This window comes from Natrix helvetica, assembly GCF_964273705.1.
Source record: "Natrix helvetica genome assembly, chromosome: 1".
NCBI lineage: Eukaryota > Metazoa > Chordata > Lepidosauria > Squamata > Natricidae > Natrix > Natrix helvetica.
In genome coordinates this window covers 302894483-302915799 of record NC_138548.1, presented here as the reverse complement: position 1 = coordinate 302915799, position 21317 = coordinate 302894483, and the positions used below count along the sequence as shown (strand labels likewise).

The window sequence follows — 21317 nt, the reverse complement described above, 5'->3', positions numbered from 1 at the left end:
TCCTGGGAGGTTACACGAGACTGGCTCCTGGGTCTTGTGAACGCTTCATTGGAGGAGGGGTCCTTACCGACCACCTTGAAAGAGGCGGTGATGAGGCCCCTACTCAAGAAGCCTTCCCGGGACCCGGCGGAGCTAGCTAATTATCGTCCCGTCTCCAACCTTCCCTTTTTAGCGAAGGTTGTAGAGAGTGTGGTGGCGCAACAGTTCCCACGTCACCTGGAGGAAACCGACTATCTAGACCCGCGCCAGTCCGGCTTCCGGCCCGGTCACAGCACGGAGACGGCCTTGGTCGCGTTGGTGGATGATCTCTGGAGGGCCAGAGATAGGGGCTGTTCCTCTATCCTGGTCCTATTAGACCTATCAGCGGCCTTCGATACCATCGACCATGGTGTCCTATTGCGCCGGCTGGACGGGGTGGGAGTAGGGGGCACCGTTTTGCGGTGGTTCTGCTCCTAACTCTCCGACCGGACGCAATGTGTGTTGGCAGGGGAGCAGAGGTCAACCCTGAGGCCGCTCACTTGTGGGGTGCCGCAGGGGTCGGTCCTCTCGCCCCTCCTGTTCAACACATACATGAAGCCGCTGGGTGAGATCATCCGTGGTTTTGGGGTCGGATACCACCTGTACGCTGATGACACACAGCTGTACATCTCCATCCCAAACCACCCCAACGAGGCCGTCGAAATGATGTCCCGGTGCTTGGAAGCCGTTCGGGTCTGGATGGGGGACAACAGACTCAGACTCAACCCCTCCAAGACGGAGTGGCTGTGGCTACCGGCAGCCCGGTTCAACCAGTGGACTCCATCGCTGGCCATAGGGGGCGAACAACTGCCCCCCGTGGAGCGGGCGCGCAATTTGGGCGTCCTCCTCGATGCCCGGCTGTCGATGGATGACCATGTGGCAGCCGTGGCAAGGGGGACGTTCCACCAGGTTCGCCTGGTGCGCCAATTGCGCCCCCTATTGGACCGGGACGCCCTACGCACAGTCACTCATGCGCTGGTGACGTCTCGCCTGGACTACTGCAACGCTCTCTACATGGGGCTCCCCTTGAGATGCACCCAAGGACTACAGCTAGTTCAGAATGCGGCCGCACGGGCTATCATGGGGAGGACCAGGTACTCCCATATAACACCACTCCTGCGCGAGCTGCACTGGCTGCCTGTGGTTTTTCGGGTGCATTTCAAGGTATTGGTTACCATCTTCAAAGCGCTTCATGGCACAGGACCTAGTTACCTGCGGGATCGCATCTCACCTCATACATCCCTGCGACCAATCCGCTCCCACAGGGAGGGACTCCTCCGGGTGCCGTCCACTAAGCAGTGTCAACGGGCGGCGCCCAGGAGTAGAGCCTTCTCTGTGATGGGCCCAACCCTCTGGAATGACCTCCCCCCCCGATATTAGAATTACTACCGACCTCCGCTCCTTCCGACAGAAACTTAAGACCCACCTGTTCCAATTAGCTGGCCTGGCTGATTTATAGTCCCACTTTCAACCTCCTGGCAAACACCTTATTTGGGGTAACTTTTAAGGGTAATTTTAATTTATATTCGAATTTTAATCTATTGTACAGTGTACAACCTACCTCCTCCGTCTATTTATGTATATCTACCTATATTTTTGTATTTACATTGTTTTAATATGACTATACACCGCCCCGAGTCCTGTTTAGGAAAGGATGCGGTCTATAAATTAAAGTTGTTTATTATTATTATTATTATTATTATTATTATTATTATTATTGTTATTGTTGTTGTTGTTGTTGTTGTTGTTGTTGTTGTTGTTGTTATATACATAACACCAAAGAAAATGTCCTTAAATTAAAAGACACAGAAAGAATATGAAAGTATTGTTTGAAAAATAAAACTCAACAACAGATGTCACTAATCTGTTCCCTTTAAATTTCCGTAAAACTTCTGAAATCTACATTATATTGACAAATTCTGACACTTCATGATCTGTATTTATATATTAGGAACATGCATGCTTCAAAGATAATTTGGAGACGTGCTTGAAACACTGCATAAGCCCAGTACATCACTTTGTTAGGGCAGTGTCTGTTTAGCTTTCTAAATCAGCCAGGAAAAAGGAGCAGCTTCTATTAAGAGTGTACTCATTGACATGGATGGATGCAACTCCTGCAGTAGTGGGGAGGACAGGGAGAAGGCTCCTTTAATGAAAACCAGGTCTTTTGCTCAGGCATTCCCCAGAGAACTAGTTCAAATAATTTCCAACGCATGCACAAGTCTCATAAATGTTGTAGCAGAAGAGCCAAATAGGCTGTCGCAGCCAAAAATCAAAAGGAATCTGGAAGCCCTTTTTTATTTGCTTCTTATTTACATTTGTTAGTCTGAAATGGTACTATCAGAGTCGCTTTAATAAATAAGTAATTGGGGGGGGGGAAAACAAGGTCAAATATATGTGTCCTTATCATGCATGATATATATCAACCACAGAATTTATTTTGACTTGCTAGCTTAAACTTTGTACTCTCCTATTGGACTCCTCTATAGGTAACAGCTATAGCCTGCTAAACTGCTAATTAGTACAAGATATTTTTTTTCACAATATACACACAAAATCCATACTTCACATATTTTTTTCACAGACAAATATGTGTAGCTTTGGATCATTTTCTTAATAAATAAATGAACAAGGACAATGTTTTGACTCATTTCTTTAATTAAGTGCTTTTTATTTTGTTTTAGGGCTCGTGTGAAAACAGATCACATTTTAGATCATACTATGGAAAAATATTGAACATTCAAAAGAATTCCAAAACTTTTAAGCACCACTGATACTGCCTATTCCTTAGAGCCGTGATGGCAAGCCTATGGCACACGTGCCACAGGTGGCATGCAGAGCCATATTCCCGAATTTCTGATTGGCCTGTTGGGCCTGGTTTTTTGCCCTCCCCAGGCTTCGGAGGTTCATGTTATATTAAATTTCTAGTCAACATGTTAATTGTTCCTCAATCAAGATTTGACATTCTCCTTCTGTTTTCAAACATCTGTTTTAATCTAAACAAAGTCAGGTTACAGTTGATTAGGATATATTCCTCCTTTTCATTAGGCAAACTTTTCAACAGATAAGATTTGTCATTTTGGACATGCTTTATACATTTAGATAATTCTTTAATTATCATGAACCTATTTAAAGCTGGACTTCTAGCAGCATGTACAATATGGACAAAGCATTTAACAGTCAGTGAATAACTACAATAATACAATTGCTATTTCTGAATCTGAACTATCATCACCTTCTGTGTTTTTTGATTTGGCAAATTTGAACAGAGATGAGAGTTTTTAACATACTTGTTCATCTTACCTCAAGTATATACTTTTCCAAGGACTTGATGTCTTCCAGTGCTTGAGAATCCTGATGGATGATCACCACTTCTTTCAGTGGATACTAAAATCAAATTCAAGAACTTTAGTCCCAGAAAGAAAATTGAACAGCATTGCAAAACACCATGTTTTAATGTCTATATAATCCTCTTTCTGGAGCTCATTTATTTACTTCTGAAAATGGAGAACATCTTACCTTTACTGGAATGGTTTTCCTATCTCTGATTACACGTCCCAGCTCAATAACAGACTGCATCCAAGAAACAGCACTTTCTATGTTTTTGTCGATCAGGTCTTCCCTAGATTGAAAGAGCAAACAATTTTTTATCTCAATGTATGCAGAGTTCCAGAAACCAAGAACACATAGGATTAAAATAGTGCAAACAAACTGAAAAAATAATATGAAAAAAAGATCAGACATTAAAGCAATAGAACAAAACCACCGAATATAAGATCGCTCATTTTCCAAGTATATACATACATCACATAATTGCTACAAATTGAACATATTCCCCATTCAAATAGCACAGAAAAAATAACAAAGATGTTACAAAAGTAAAACAAAGATTTACACGCTCAGGACCAAGGACCAAGACTTTACAGCCAAGTCATTATTAAATGTGGAGATGAAGAGAAATGGGATATATACCCCATTATTATCATAAACTTTAGAGGAGGGAGGACTCTTGGTTTATTACAAATTTTCTATTGAATACAAGTCAAAGGAAGTCAATGTACAGTACTTTTTAATTATTTTCACAAATGGTAATAATATTAGGCATCATTAATTGAAAAAAATAAGACAACTAAACTCCACAAATTAACTTACTACTCTATAAGTAACCATAGAGCTTTCTAATACACATTAGGACTAGGGGAGACAGCAGTATTCCAATATCTCAGGAGTTGCCACAAAGAAGAGGGAGTCAAATTATTCTCCAAAGCACCTGAGGGTAGAACAAGAAGCAATGGGTGGGAACTAATCAAGGAGAGAAGCAACTTAGACCTGAGGAGAAATTTCCTGACAGTTAGAACAATTAATCAGTGGAACAGCTTGCCTCCAGAAATTGTGAATGCTCCAACACTGAAAGTTTTTAAGAAGATGTTGGATAACCATTTGTCTGAAATGGTATAGGGTTTCCTGTCTAGGCAGGGGGTTGGACTAGAAGACCTCCAAGGTCCCTTCCAACTCTGTTATTCTATTCTATTACATAATAATATTTCAAAGGCACTTGAACAAGCTACACAGCACAAGCTACTTGCGCTATGGCAGCTGTCACCATATTTTTACGCTTTAAAAATCCATAACACTGAAAGAAGAGATTTTTCTTCTCAATTTCTCAATCCTTTTGTATCTTGAGAAATTCCTTTAATCGCCTTCATTACAGACTCAGATGTGCAAAACAAATAGCACAAGCAAGAATGAGACACACACAAATCACACAATTCTTTTTGCCAATCAAAGGAAGAAGCATCACAGTTTCAGGCAATATTTCCAAATAGCTTAACTTGAAACAGCTGATATTCTGCGACAACATCTTTAACACCATCCGACAAAAACTTATGTCTATCCCAGATCCTTGGGCTTGATAGGTGAATAAAAATGCCAAATAAAGTCTAAATATCTGGCCAAACATAATGCTTGGCCATTGATATAGTTCAGCCTCGCCTTTCAAGGCTATTGGTTTTGCTAGTTGACTTCCTTACAGGTCCCAAAGGGCAACTACTAGAGCTAGAAGAATGAATAAGCCAACCTCCCAGGTACTGCCAAGGTTTTTACCTTTTCTAAATCGATGCTTTGAGCATTAAGAAAGTCCTTACTTTCTTTAATATATCCCCACAATATAGGTGTTATCTCCATTCTAGTCATCAGGACTGGACATGGAAGATGTAATCAATAAAAGGTTACAATTAGTTTTATATTTATTTTCCATTGTCATGGTTGTCCTTGACTACATAACTGCAATATATCTTCTATAATTTACCGTACTTGATTATTTATTAACAGAAACTGTGTTCTGCCAATCAGAAGAGATTGTCAATGATTTATGTACTATACATAAAAATGCAATAAAGCATCTACGGGTAAGCTTTAAAAATAATTAATCAACCCACATCTCATGTTACTCAATCTGTTAGCATCAGGTTGCACAGCTGATACAGGAAATACCAAAAGTAAAAACTAAATCAATTCAATCCCAAAATCTGTCAAGCCCTCAAGATTGCCTATATTATGACTACAACGCTTAAGCTAGCGTCTTTAGCAATGATCTATTTCAAAAGAATTAAAAGGCCTCAAAGTTTTTTTCAGGTTCTCAATGACACACACACAGAATTCCAACAGTACAGAATAAATGCAAGTTAAACACTAAACTAAGCTGATAATTACACAGTTGCTCACCTAACTTGAGGAAGCATGAGGTAGTGAATGCTATCAGTATTCTTCTCCTGAATACAAGCAGGATGAATAAGAGTCTTCAAATTCTGGTACATTAGTTCAGTCATAAACGGAGTGTAAGGTGCCTGAAATGACAATATGGTCTTAACTCGCATTATACTGCATATTCTAAATTCTTGATTGATTATAAATTTTACCGAGAAGATTACTGAATCTCATCTATGTCATTTCTACACTGAATGCTAACAGAATTTACACAATGAAAAGACAATTGTGCCAGCAATCAAAATTGTATTTTATTCATCTGTTTTCCTCTATCAGAAACTGTAAGACAGATGGAGCTCTATTACATTATCTTCCTTCCATCCAGTGGCTGGACTCCAAGTTTCAATATAACATAAAACAATCTAATGAACAACATGAGAACACAAAATGTTATAGCTTATCTGATAGCACCTGGTTCTCTATAACTGCTCTATGAACAATCATCCTGAGAAATCAGTAAGAACAGGATGTACATTTATTCTGTTTTGTATCAGCTAAGATATATTAGAAGAGGGCTGGTCCTCTAACTTCCAGTTTATGCTGGAGAGCCGCAATATTTCCTTCAATTGCCGAACAAGATGTCCAGAGCTACTCCACACTTACACACACATATAGCAATAGCATTTAGACTTACATATGGCTTCATAGTGCTTTCCAGCCCTCTCTAAGCAGTTTACAGAGTCAGCATATTGACCCCAACAATCTGGGTCCTTATTTTACCGACCTCGGAAGGATGGAAGGCTGAGTCAACCTTGAGCCTGGTGAGATTCGATCTACCAAATTGCAAGCAGCTGGCAGTCAGCAGAAGTAGCCTGCAGTACTGCATTATAACCACTGCGCCACTGCAGTTTATACCATATAGTTACATTCCCACTAAAAGGGAAGAGAAAATGACAGCAAAATCTTTCCCTCTCAGAAATCTTTTGCACAATTGCCGTTTCTCCTGTGGATATTAGAAGTACGAATACAATTTGTTCTTGTTCTCCAGTGAGTTGACATAACCATTATTTTGCCTTCCCTTGTCCTTTATTTGCAATTTAGTTTCCTTTTAGCGTAGCTTATTTAGATTGTAGTATTCTGCATTCGATTGTTACAAGTCAGTGTTTAAATAAAACTCAATTTTGATAAAAAGCTACATTAATAACAAACTGGGAGTCAAATATGGCTGATATGTAGTAAATAATATTTCAAATGCAATTAGCTTTAGAATTATCTATACTGAATGTTTGCCTGACTACAAAGGGAAATTATTAGTAATGGTCTGGTCAGGAAGAGTGCAGTTTAAAAAAAAAAATTGAATTCTTAAAACAAAAATGAATTTGGTCATATAACCATAAACTATACTCCATCAGAATATATATAGCTCTGGCTACCACCTCCTTCTAATATTAGAATCAATGCAGATTGTAATATATTCTCACCATAAGTCTGCACATGGAGTAGAGGACGCTGAATAAGGTTTCTAAGGCCATAATGCAGTCTTCTGTTCCATTCTCACCCTATCCATTTAGAGACAAAAGAGTAATTAGACAATTTTTATTTTTTTTATTTGTTCACATATTTTAAGCAAAATAGCAATCAGGTGTGAATAAAATATTAATTCCATCAAAAGCATCTATTTTGAAGCCACTTGAACCCGCTATTTCTCTAAATAAAGCAACATAAAAGCAACTCAAATAAATAAATGTCATCAATATATAAAGTGGGGAAAAATTAATTTACCTTTAACCTCCTTCGATTCATTCTGACATACCAGTTGGTTAGAATGTCTACAAATTTAACCAGCCGAGGAACCACTGTGTACAGTCTGTAGGCTAAAAATTAAAGGGCGGAAAATGTGTAATTGTTTTTGGTTGTTTTTTTTTCATTTCAGTCTCTTTTTCCCACAGAATGATTTGGTTAATATTGCAACAATGTTGTGACAAAATAATTAAAAAAGAGGAAGCAATTTTTTAAAAAATGTAACTTTGCAACTCCACTACCAATCCCAGATTCAAACTTGCATTAACAATTTTTGCTTAAGATTAGTGACAGAAGAATAGGAATTAAATCTACACTGAACAGGAATATGGGGATTCATTTATAGGGCAGTTTCCATAAATGCAGCAGTCTCTGAGAAGATGGTCCCCTGAGTTTCTGCCAAATCCAAAGCATTTGCATTTTTTAAATTGATGTCTATGTTGCAATGAAGGGATACGCACAGATACAGACAGACAGACAGACAGACAGACCACTGTTAGAGCTTTAATCAATAAGACTTTTCTGATTAAACAAATGGCAGAAATAATTATTTCACCAGGAAATCACATTTTGCGATGGATTTCTACTTTCTGCTTATGACTGATATGATAAATATATATGAAAGGTATTTATTTTAACAGTGGTAGCTATCTACCGGTCACATCTACTCAACCCATTAGAGCAGGGAGGCAGGAAATGATGCAGGTCCCATCCCCGAGGGACATACACCTGGTGGGACTCAGAAGAAGGGCCTTCTCCATTGTGGCTCCCTCTCTCTGGAACATCATTCCCCCAGAGCAGTAGTGGGCAACCTTTTTTTTCAACTGAGCCAAATCTCGCCAAAACCACGGTTGAAATTTATTTTGAGAGCCACATTTTTAAAACCGAAAATACATAGGATGGTACACTGTTTTTAGTTTCAATAAACTCTGTCATTTGAAGCACGCAAGTCTTAAAGCTGTCAAGTTACAAGATCCTTGCACCCCTAACCCTTTAGAAAAAAAAAACCCAGGGGTCTTCAAACCTGACAGCTTGAAGACTTGTGGACTTCAACTCCCAGAATTCTGAGAATTGAAGTCCACCAAGGGCATCAATCATATTAGCCCAGGGATCTGCAAAATTGGCTCTTAAGACTGGTGGACTTCAACTCCCAGAATTCTGAGAATTGAAGTCCACCAGTCTTAAAACAGCCAACTTTGCAGACCCCTCCCCCATTGGCAGTAGCAAATTAGCCAATCATGCGAGGAAAGCGAGGTCTGACCGGGTGGGCAGCGAAACTCCAGGGCTCTCTGTTCTAATTCCCCGTGAAAACTGTTGCCTCTGAAGCGTTTGCTCTACTGTTTGAACCTTTAAGCGTCCCTTTCCCTTTTTTCTTTTCAACCCACAATGATTAGGGAGGATCCTGAAGTCGGGCGGGGACGAGAAGCGAGGAGGCAGAAAAAGAAACGGAGCCTCCTCGCTTCTCGTCCCCGCCCGACTTCAGGATCCTCCCTAATCATTGTGGGTCGAAAAGAAAAAAGGGAAAGGGGCGCTTGTTTTGAAGTGCCCGAGAGGAGGGAGGGGAGCGGGCGCTTCAAAACAAGCGCCCCTTTCCCTTTTTTCTTTTCGATCCACAATGATTAGGGAGGATAATAATCCGGCACACAGAAGAGCCGCATTAAAATGTGTAAAGAGCCGCTTGTGGCTCGCGAGCCGCGGCTTGCCGACCACTGCCCCAGAGATTAGAACAGCCCCCACTCTAATACTCTTCCGGAAGGCGCTGAAGACCTGATTCTACCAGTGGGCCTGGGGAACCCAGAGTGGGATGGAGCCCATTAAATGGCTCGTGTAATCTGCTGTCGCTGGGGGGGAGGGATTTTATTATATTAATTTATCTTATTCTTTTATTAGTTTATTGTTTTTTAACTTGGTTTTAAATTATGTAAGCCACCTTGAGCCTGCATGGGTGAATAGGCGGCAATATAAATTTAATAAATAAATATTTTACCATTATATTTGTTCAGTTTACACTGAACACACAAGGCAACTAACATTTAAAAATAAACATATTAAACAAAAGATAAAAGCAAAAACTAGACCTATTGATATGCGATGTTTTGAGAGGAAGGAGGGAAATGGCAGCAATGAAAATGAGGCATTTTTATACCAACATCTCCTTTCCCAACTCTCTGGACTAGATGCACACAGAGGAAAACAACATCAAAGCTACTAAACAGAACTGGGTTGTATCCATTAGGGCAGCCAACGAGTTTTTAAAGAGCAACAGATACATAAAATATGTCAATAATTGGCAGAGCAACTTTCTACAACAGTGATAATTTCCACACACACCCCAAAAAAACCTGCACAAAAAGCCAATGAATTTCACTTAACATTCAACAAACCTGTATAATCTTACGCCTAAACAGATTGATCATGCATATGGATCACAAGGCTAATTTGATCATGAAACATTGATAAAATGTACGCACCTGCCATCTCAGCCCTGAAGAACTGAATCAGTGATTGTGTGAAGGAAAGGATCCATTTATCCATGATGTTGTTGCTTTCTTTAATTGTATTCTCGTTGTAAAGGAATTCCTTCCCATCTTTCTATGAACATGGATAAAAAATAAAACAAGGAATACAGTTTTGTTGCATGGAAAATGTTCTTAATTAGAACTTCGGGGGCTTAACCAAGGGTTGAAAGCTAGCATTTTTGCAACAAATATACATTAAAAAATGACTCCAGATTCTTGCAACTCATGTAAAGCCAGTAATAAATTTCATTGTTCTTAGGACAAGTTCTTCCATATGCAAACAACTGCTAATATCCTGTATATCTGAAAATAAAAGATACCCTTTGAATGGCATTCAAAAGCCTTGTTTACCTTAACAACTATACCATCATGCATACTAATTTTCTATCTGGTCCTTCAGTTCAAATAGTTTGACAAGGATATCATATCAGTTTCAATTACATTAATAAGTCTAGAGACCTTTCAAACTAGATGTTTCATAGATGCTTCCAAGATTCTCATTTCAGGACCTTTTATCTGGACTTCACTCCCATTATAACATTTATTCATAAATAAATAATTTTATTGGCATAATTGCCAAAGCACATCACTTATACAAATACATTTTCTAGGCAATGAGCACAACTAGAATGAGACCAATATTTCGGTACCAAAATGCAGTTCAGTGATTGAATATTTTTTTAAAAAGTAAAATATTAGGGCAAACTTGAGTTGCTATATTGTGAACAGTGCCTGGAGAGAGTCAGAAATAGCTGATTAATTATAAAACTTTGAAGCTCTGCCTGTAAAGGTGACTGCTAAAAAAAGTAAAGCAATTTTGTTTTCTACTTTTTGAAATCTGCTGCCTTTATAGTAAGGTCTCCAAAGTTATTTTGAAAGCTCAGATATTATAAGAGGTATATAATTACAAGCTCCTCAAATGATCAATTTCCCACAAGCAACATCATGTATTTGAGAGTATATCTGTGATAAAGTTTTCCCTACCAAATGTTAGTTTCTTTGCACAATTACTTTTCTGAAATGCAGTAGCTGAGAGCACAGATTAAATTGATACCTAGGACGCTGGTAGCAAACCATATCAACCATCAGCACCAGTCAATGGTATTTGTAATGCATTTTTGAATGTTCAGTTAGCTGAGTTTCATGTTTATAAATAGAACCATTAAAAAAAAGAAAGCAGAAAGATAGTGTTTAAAATTTCCATTTAATAATGGTGGAAACACACACACACCAATATGCGATCATTGGCAATATTTGAAAGTTTTATACCTTGAGTTGCAGAATGACAACATTCTGAATCAGAAAGCGATAGGCATTATACCAGGGCAGGAAGACATCTTTCAGCACATCTCTTACACCTTCCTCCTTAAATCTTAGGTTTTCTGCTCTTACAACTGGAGAATTGATAAGGTACAACCTATAGCAGCAAATAGAAACATAGAGAAAACTTTTTCTGCTTTTGAATGTTCAGCAGCCACTTTAAACATGTGTACTTTTAACATTCTGACAATTCTTTAACTCGTACCCAGGAAAGATGGGTTGATGTTGCTTAGCAACTTGCAATGCAATGTTCCCTATTCAATGGCGCCTTAATCAACGGTGTTAATCTAATTGCAAGCCTTCCCCACACAAAACTTACTGTAGCTACATAAAAATTTATTAGCATTTACGGAACGGCCTAATAGACAGGATATTTTATTAATTGCAATCTTATTTCATCTGCTGAATGCAACTTTAGAATCCCATTTGAAAAGACTTTGTTGTCAACTCATTCATATCATTCTTTTCAAGTATTTTTTCATGTTTTCAGGCAATAGCTTTCCCCAACTTAATTTTTTTTTCTAGGCACACTCCCAGAAGTTCCAGCTAATGTAATTATGCAAGATTATTTATTTATTTATTTATTTATTTATTTATTTATTTATTTATTATTTTTTATTTATTTATTTATTTATTTATTTATTTATTATTTTTTATTTATTTATTTAGATTTCTAGACCGCCCCCTCTCCCCGAAGGGACTCGGGGCGGTGTACAGGTATAAATTTAAAAAACCATACAAACAGTAATATACATAGCTAAAATTAGCTATGAAGATAACTTTAGCTAAGATTTTAAAAAACCTAAACCCAAAATATTTTTAATATCTGATTATGGCATACCACTGATTCAGAAGATGCTCAATAAACTTACTAGTCATGTTCACATGACAGAGCTGACCCAGCTACCCTGTGTCAGTCACCTGATTCATCTTGGTGCACCAACAGTATGCAATCTATAATCTTCAAGTTAACTACTGTATATGTTTTTTTTTTCAATTTTCTACTACTGTAAACTTATAGCAATAGCGATAGAACCTAAACTTACATACGGCTTCATAGTGCTTTCCAGCCCTCTCTAAGCTGTTTACAGAGTCAGTATTTTGCCCCCAACAATCTGGGTCCTTATTTTACCCACCTCGAAAGGATGGAAGGATGAGTCAACCTTGAGCCTGGTGAGATTCGAATAGCCTGCACTCTAATCACTGTGCCACCGCAGCTCATTTTTAAAATATAAAGAACTTCCCATTATTACCAGCCAAGATGGCTGGTAGCCATGCTATCCCAATACATCCTGAGGGCATCAAAGACTCACAGAAATTGATGAGAAAAAGGAAGAGAGGACGAGCACATTCATACCTCAGAGCATCAGCTCCATAAGAGTTGACAATTTTTGTTGGATCTGGGTAATTCTTCTTTCGTTTGCTCATCTTTTGCCCATCACTAAAAGGGATTAAACATTGGAAATATAACAAAACACCCCTTTTATTTAGCAGTTTTCACATTAATTCAACTGCCCATGAGAAAGCTGTTCAATATCTGACAAGACAAGGAGCATCTATATTTTAAAATGCTGATAATGTACTGCAAAATACAGACGGAGAAAAAAACAACCATTACTTTGGCAATCTACATTTAATAGTTTAAACTTATGGTTAAGTCTCATTACCCAAACCTTTTTCAGTTTATTTTGCCCCTCTGAAATTATAGCTGAACTTGAATCCTTATTCAAGGAACTGTTCATTTTAAGGAGCCCAATGAAGACTCCCACCTTCTTGACCTTCTGAAAGAGCCTGAGGACTTGGCTCTCCCAATTGGCTTGGGCCCCAAGGGGGGGAACCACACTGTAGATGGTTGTCACTAATAGCAGCTCCCACCTTACCACCACCACCACCACCACCCCGGGTACATTCTGCTTCTTTTATACATATTCATAATATTATTATCTTTTAGTGTTAGTGTTAATTTGTATTTTTGTATAATTTATATAGCCTGTTTCCCTGAAAATAAACCTTCCCAGATAATAAGACCAATCGGGTTTCAGAGTGCATGCGCTAAAATAAGCCCTACCCCGAAAATATTGCAACAAAGCAGCAGTCATGAGGTGACCATGCTCACTGCCTCCTGCACCTCAAAAATAATAAGACCTCCCCAAAAATAAGGCCAAGCGCTTATTTGAGGGGTCAAACATGGTAACACGGTAGATATATATTTATGGTTTTAGCTTAATGTTGTAAGCCACTCAGTATCGCTTTGCTGTGAGATGGACAGAAACAAATTTAATAAATAATAATAATAACACCAAGGATGACCCATGGAAAAATATTCAATATAGGCAGCAGAAATTTAATAAGGAATAAAATATTATTATACTTGCCTGGCAAGAACTAGGCCATTTACAATTACATTTTTGAAAGGAGGTTTTCCGAAGAGGGCTGACGATAACACCAGCAAAGTGTAAAACCTGGGAGAAAAAAATGATACTAGTTGACTCTAGGCCGGTTGTTGTTAAAATAATATACTTACATTTTTGTAAACCTATCATTTTTAATTAAACCAAGCCAAATCTTTATAGTATATTTGAAAGCATGGAGATATTAAGAACTCTTCATTTCCCAAAATTATATTCTGCTTAACGTCTGGAAAATATGAACTTGAATTACAGGTGAAACTCAAAAAATTAGAATATCGTGCAAAAGTTCATTTATTTCAGTAATGCAACTTAAAAGGTGAAACTAATATATGAGAGCAACTTTTGCCAAAAGCACCAAAAACTGGTTCAATGACCGTGGGATTAATGTGCTTGATTCGCCTCTCCATTCTTCCTCCATACTCTGGGTCCTTGGTTTCCAAATGAGATGCAAAAGTTGCTCTCATCAGAAAAGAGGACTTTGGACCACTGTGCTTCATTAAGACCAGGGTCAACGCAGCCGTCTATCAGGAGATTTTGGAGCACTTCATGCTTCCTTCCACAGACGAGCTTTATGGGGATGCTGACTTCATTTTCCAGCTGCCCACACTGCCAAAAGCACCAAAACCTGGTTCAATGACCGTGGGATTACTGTGCTTGATTGGCCAGCAAACTCGCCTGACCTGAACCCCATAGAGAATCTATGGGGCATTGCCAAGAGAAAGATGAGAGACATGAGACCGAACAGTGCAGAAGAGCTGAAGGCCCCTATTGAAGCATCCTGGTCTTCCATAACACCTCAGCAGTGCCACAGGCTGATAGCCACGCTGCATTGAGGCAGTAATTGCTGCAAAAGGGGCCCAAACCAAGTACTGAGTACATATGCATGCTTATACTTTTCAGAGGTCCGATATTGTTCTATGTACAATCCTTGTTTTATTGATTGCATGTAATATTCTAATTTTCTGAGATGGTGGATATGGGGTTTTCATGAGCTGTACGCCATAATCATCACAATTATGACAAATCACAGCTTGAACTATCTTGCTTTGCATGTAATGAGTCTTATCTCATATATTAGTTTCACCTTTTAAGTTGCATTACTGAAATAAATGAACTTTTGCACGATATTCTAATTTTTTGAGTTTCACCTGTATTATCTTGAATTACTGGCTTCTGATATACCTGTCTGAAACATTTGTAGGTATGTGTTGCTCAGTATAAATAATACTTAAATAATACTTAATACTTAAATTTATATACCGTATTTTTCAGAGTATAAGACGCACCTTTTTCCCTTAAAAAAGAGGCTGAAAATCTGGGTGTGTCTTATATACTGAATACAGCATTTTTGCCTCCCGAAACCCCGCCCCCTTCACCAAAATGGCCATGCATAACCTTTAGGAGGCTTCCAGAGTGCTCCTGGGGGCTGGGGAAGGCAGAAATGAGCACAAAACGGGACACTTTTTGTTCAGTTTTGGGGGGGCACCACCCCCCGTTTTGGGGGGGCACCCCCAGAAGCACTCTACAAGCCTCCTAAAGGCACCCCCAGAAGCACTCTACAAGCCTCCTAAAGGCTGTTCATGCCCTTTTTAGAAAAAATGTTGGGAGGCTTGCAGAGTGCAAAAACTTTTTTTTAATTTGCCTCTTCAAAATCTTGGTGCGTCTTATACTCTGAAAAATATGGTATTTAAACCATTGTACTTCACCCATCTTGTGTGACCCGGGAAGCTTGTCTGTCCTCTGGAATGATAATCATCCAAACATCCAGATAGATGCATCTTGATGTCACTGATGTCACTGCAGGAAGGTAGTAAAACCCTAACTAACGTATTCTCCTAGCTCTGGGGCCAAAATGAGGTTCAACCTGTGAGATTAAGTGTTGTTGGGGGGGGGGGGGGGGGAATTCATATTTTTTTTTTCTTTTATACTTTTAATTGTAAACTGCCCAGAATTATTGGGAGTCAGACAGTCTATCAATTGTAAATAAATAATCCTTACCGACCATAATACCATGACTGATGCAGGTTGCCTTACTTTGGCTGAGAGAGAAGATGCTTATTTTAAGAAACAAATTAGTGGGAAAGGCAAATGATCTGAACAATAGTGCCCATGTAGCCAGCCAACTTGTGATGGGTGAAATTAATTCTTGTTGCTTGCCTTTAACCGTTGCAATATCTAGGTAAGGTTTCTCTTTTTATTTTCAATACTTGTCTTATCTTTCCCTCCCCCCGCCTTCATCTTCAATTTTATTTTCCTCTTTTTTCTATCAGTGTATCTAACCCATCGCATGTTTTCCTTGACTTCTCATTTCCTGTTTCTGTTGAAAGGAGGAAGGTTTTTCTTATAGTGGTTTTAAATGAGTCAAGGCTGATAAAGCCAGATGTGAAACCAATTCATTGTACATATTTTAATTTACAAGCAATTAATATTGATACATAATACAATTAATTTATTTATTATTTTTGTATGAGCCTTGTCCTTTTGGGTACTGTGGTTTCAGGCAGATATATAGGCGCATTTTCATAGCACTATTATCTACACATTTACAAGTGTGTTACAAATACACATTCACTAGGGCAAAAAGCTAAGAATTGCTTTCAGTTGGAATTTGTAAGTTAAAAGCAATGTATAGGATTTTGGTTTATGTGGTTGATCACACAATCAAACAGATGTTTAGGTTGGATTTGACATTTGTATTCATTTTTACTTAGTCCTTCACAAGGATCTGGGAAAGGTAGATATTGTGTGATTGGTGTTAAATATATTGTTGCAAGCAGTGACGTGCGGTGAGGTTTATGGCTGGTGAGGCTGGTGACGTCATCAGCGTGAGCCGCGGTCCCCTTCATGTTGACTTAGGAAGGCGGGGAATGGGACGTGCGCAGGAGGGAGGCTGAGGCTAGAGGAGCCTCCTCCACACGTGGTCCCATTCCCCTCCTTCCTGACTCCTGAGTCAACATGAAGGGAACCACGCTCCGCGGGACCACGGCTCACACTCCGCAGTCCCCTTCATGTTGACTTAGGAAGGCGGGGAATGGGACATGCGCAGGAGGGAGGCTGAGGCTAGAGGAGCCTCCTCCACACGTGGTTCCATTCCCCTCATTCCTGACTCCTGAGTCAACATGAAGGGAACCACAGAGCGCTCCCATTCCCGACCACGTGTGCAGAAGGCTCCTCAGCGCCTTTTCCCTTCCCTTTTTTTTAAAATTTTCATGATGAGAGCGGTGAGGCTCTGCCTCCCCTGCCTCCCCTGACCGCACGTCCCTGGTTGCAAGATGTTCAGCTACAAAGCTACTTTTTATAATTAACTGGTGAGTTTGACAATGCAGGTAATGTTTAAGCCACAGATATTTTGAAATTATTATTTATACTTCCTTTTCAAAGTATTGTCTTAGATTTGGGATCTCCCTTTTGGATAAAAAACAGCGCTATTTTAAGATAATAATTCTCAACACACTACTACATTTATGAAGTCTTGCATAGAATAAATAATAAAACTGTTACCATCCTCTGGTTTGGTCAATGCCTTCAGCTATGAAATCAGCAGGAAAAGCATCTTCAAATTCTCTCTTATTCTCAAATGGATAATGGACTTGGGCATAAGGCATACTTCCACTTTCAAACCAGCAGTCAAACACTTCTGAAACACGATGTAAGACACCTTTGCCACAGCATGAAGGGATAGTTATGTGATCAACACTAAAGAGAGAAAAAAATCCAGTAACTGATACTGAATATTTATTTCAGAAGTAGTAATGTAGCCCTCACTGAAGCTTTCTCATAATATTTTTCCCTAGTGTATAGACACCATCAGTTTTGGTGGTTTTATCGTTTCAATTAACACAGATGTTGTATTATTCATACTGTTGATGTTTACTTTTGCGGAAAACTGCTGGGAACCAATTCATTGAAATCTGTGTTATTTTATTTTAATTAATAAATAAATAAATAATGGCGCAGCAATCCCTAAAGTCAGCCCTAACGCAAGACAGCACTTTAAAAAAAGCTGAGCAGTGGAGTTTGTGGGATTCCTTAAGAGGGAAAAGCACCAACTTCTTTAATCAATCAAGGCCAGGGCTTCTTGTAGGAGGAGAACTCCTTGAAGGCCTGCTCTTTGTCCGAAACAATTCTCTTTTTCCTGATATATATTGTGCTAGCTTCAAGTTCTTTGTTCCTTTTGACTTTCTGAGCTATGGATTTATCCCCAGCTTTCAATCCTTAGACTATGTGCCATTTCAGTTTCTGAAATTTCAGACTGTCAGGCTTTGTCTTCCATTGTAAGTTCACCTACTGACTTACTCTCTGTTCCAGTCTGCAGGCAAAAATTCTCTTAATATGACTTTTGCTGTACGGATGCCTTAGTCTCCTCTACAATCTTCAGCCTGAGTGTCATCTCTATTTCACACTGAACTGATCCACAGCTAAACTAATAAAGCACTTAAAACCAACACACCAATTCATTCCTCCTTGTGAGCCTTGAACAGGAATGATCCTGGCTCATTCATTGAACAAGAGCACAAGGAAGATTCTTTTCAAACACTTCAAACACTTTCTCCCAGTATATCCAAACAGATAAAAGGACACACCAAGGGTGATTCAGACATGATGGTCCATATATCTTCTAAAATAATGTTTGTGGGGGGGGGGGGGGTAAATAATAATTCAAAGTGGACGAATGATAAACTTGATGAATCTTTATTTGCTTCTAGAATAATCACAAACCTTTCTCGGTGGAGATCAGTGATTTTCACTCCTGACAATTCTTCCAGTTCTGTTACAGACCCAATACAAACCACCTGTCAACATTCAATACATTTGCATATTTATTTATTTTTTTTAAAAAAACTAAACATTTCTCTAAATTAAAAGTAGAAGCAGTGATTGCAAAATAGGAACTGATATTGTGGGTTTAACCAGTACATTTTAAATGTGTCTTTAATTTTAAATACTTAATTTTAATTTTAAACTTTAAAATAAACTTTTAAACTTTAATTTTAAATAAACATCATTTTTCATTATCAAATACTGTAACCTTTTAACTATATAGTCTGCAGTGACAAAGGCTGGCTAAGATATTACATGCACAAATGTCCTATGGATCCTGTATCCATTGCAAATGAGCCTATTCTCAGACAAGACTCAGAAATTAAGTGCCCCAAAAGCTACTTATGGTAGGGTTGGCTATCTTTGTAAAAAAATTTAGGCTAATACAAATCAGCAAGAATCTCATATCTGAACATGAGCAAAAAATATGCAAAGTGCATTTATATAAAACATAATATATAAAATATAAGCTATCAAGTTATTTAGCTCATAAGAATTATGATACAAAGTTCATTCTCGTATTGCCTTTTCTTACGTACCTCTTCAAAATCATCACTGACCCACAATGGAATAGGTGTTCCCCAATAACGGTTTCGTGAAATAGCCCAATCCCGTGCATCTCTCAACCAGTTGCCAAACCGCTTCTCTCTCACGAAGTCAGGAACCCTAATGATTATTTAAAAGATTCTTAATTATGCACTGTTATGTGTACATTCTCTTCTGGGTTGGCTGACATTTTCTGCTCATTTAACCATAGTTAACTGTCCGGAGAAATCTTCTCTCCTACTCCTAATAGCACTAGCAATAGCATATAGACTTATATACCGCTTCGCAGTGTTTTACAGCCCTCTCTAAGCGGTTTACAGAGTCAGCCTATTTCCCCCAACAATCTGGGTCCTCATTTTACCCACCTCGGAAGGATGGAAGGCTGAGTCAACCTTGAGCCTGGTGAGATTCCATCTGCCAAACTGCTGGCACCTTGTGATCAGTAGAAGTAGCCTGCAGTACTGCACTGTGCCACTTTCATCCCGGCAATCTCAGCCATTAAGACTTACATTTCTACCAATCTTGATTCTTAGCACTGGCCCATAAGGAGCATTATCCCTCTCCCAGTGCACTATTTGTTGTTCTTTACCATTTCATTTTTTTCATTGGGCCACTCAGTGGTAAGCAGAGTCTTGTTCTATTCAGTGGCCCTAGGCAAGATTCTTAATGCATGCCTCAGTGTTTATTTCTCTCTCTTGAAAGCCCCCATTTTTCAATGGTTAATCAAAGAATATTAAATCGTAATATTTAGTTTTCTTGGACAAGAATCAGTCAAAACAGAAATTCATTCCACATTTCACTTTATAAAATAAGGGTTCATATTAAAATAATCAGGTTTTAGAACATATTCGTTTTCATGCCCTATGAGAATATAACTGTCTTCAAAGATTTTAGAATATGAACTTATTAAATTGTACTCTTAATGCTGACCTTAGAAGAATATTTAAAATCACAAACGGAATACTGAATTAAGATAATTAGTAACTGAGCAAGATATGGATGGGTGGCATCTTCCTTTTTGAGTATAGAAAAATATATCCCAATTTAGTTTGCTAAGTAGAAATTCAGAAATATAAGCAAAATTATACATTATTTCACAACATGCTTTATATCTTTTTCAGAGTTTGAACTTCCATATTTTTTTAAATCAAGCACGGCATACAATACAAAAATACTAAGAAGCAAAATCTATAGCAATTGCATTCGCTGCTCAAAGAGAAAACTTCTGAACAGCTGCAATATAAAGTATAAAATATAGAGAAATTCCCCTTAAGGCACTGTAGAAAACAGATTGTTGTTCTCTGATTGATCAATTGATTATGTGTCATAAAGCTGTTTTCAACTCCTAGCAACCACATAGTCTGTTCTCTAGAAACAATCAAAAGGGAAATAATGCTGTATGTAACTGTTAATATCCAAAGACATGCCTGGGCAACATCTCTGCCCCCATGTAACAACAATAAAGATACAAAGTCCCACCAGCATTTTAAAAAAAAATTCAAATCCACACCATGACATAACTACTACAGCCTTTCCCAGGTAATTATTTTTCCAGACTAATTTTTGAGCCAGCCAAACTTTCTAGAGCAATTTCAAAGAACGTGGATCTATCTTAGAGCTTTTTTTAAAAAAACCAACTGTGCTTTAAGACATAGAACTGCATCTTTCAATAGCGGTTGATTATCACTTGGTCGATGGCTGTCATCTAGTTTATTGCCAATTTCAAATTACTGATTCATATATCCACTGCCATAGCAAGGCTTAATGAGGAAAAGAAGTACAGCTAGGTATCATCCAGGAATCCTACAGCCTGCATGTCACATACAACATTATTTATAAACCTTGGTTTATACAATTATTAGAGTAACTTCTATTAGTTACTCTCAGGTGCAATGAAATCACATGGATAATTTGGTTCTTTCCGTCTCCTTCATCCACTACATACTGGAATGAGGCTGGGTAGTTTGCAGTGCAGCGTGATGTGATGGCATGGTGTGAAGCTGGCCATCATATCATGGCTATTAATAGTAGTGACATGGTTTTTCTTGGGCACGGAATATTACATGAATGTGACCACTGTATTTTGTTAACCTGGTTTAACTAGCATGAAACCAAACTCTTCTGATACAAAGTGTTACCTAGCCTAATAATGAAATACCTGCAGGAAAATAACTAA

General features: G+C 38.5%; 1 protein-coding gene across 2 annotated transcripts in view; it reads right to left on the bottom strand.

Moving 5' to 3' along the window:
* Positions 1 to 21317, bottom strand: part of IARS1 (isoleucyl-tRNA synthetase 1) — an 87367-nt gene that overhangs the window by 30906 nt on the left and 35144 nt on the right. For both annotated transcript variants that reach the window (XM_081934888.1, XM_081934889.1), the window contains exons 14-25: positions 19135 to 19261; positions 18494 to 18567; positions 17276 to 17470; positions 13739 to 13825; positions 12721 to 12804; positions 11313 to 11460; positions 9996 to 10116; positions 7507 to 7598; positions 7206 to 7283; positions 5743 to 5864; positions 3538 to 3640; positions 3322 to 3405 (exon numbers count right to left, since the gene is read on the bottom strand). In XM_081934888.1, coding sequence (XP_081791014.1) covers positions 3322 to 3405; positions 3538 to 3640; positions 5743 to 5864; positions 7206 to 7283; positions 7507 to 7598; positions 9996 to 10116; positions 11313 to 11460; positions 12721 to 12804; positions 13739 to 13825; positions 17276 to 17470; positions 18494 to 18567; positions 19135 to 19261 — 1315 coding nt within the window. The remainder of the gene's footprint in view (positions 1 to 3321; positions 3406 to 3537; positions 3641 to 5742; positions 5865 to 7205; positions 7284 to 7506; positions 7599 to 9995; positions 10117 to 11312; positions 11461 to 12720; positions 12805 to 13738; positions 13826 to 17275; positions 17471 to 18493; positions 18568 to 19134; positions 19262 to 21317) is intronic.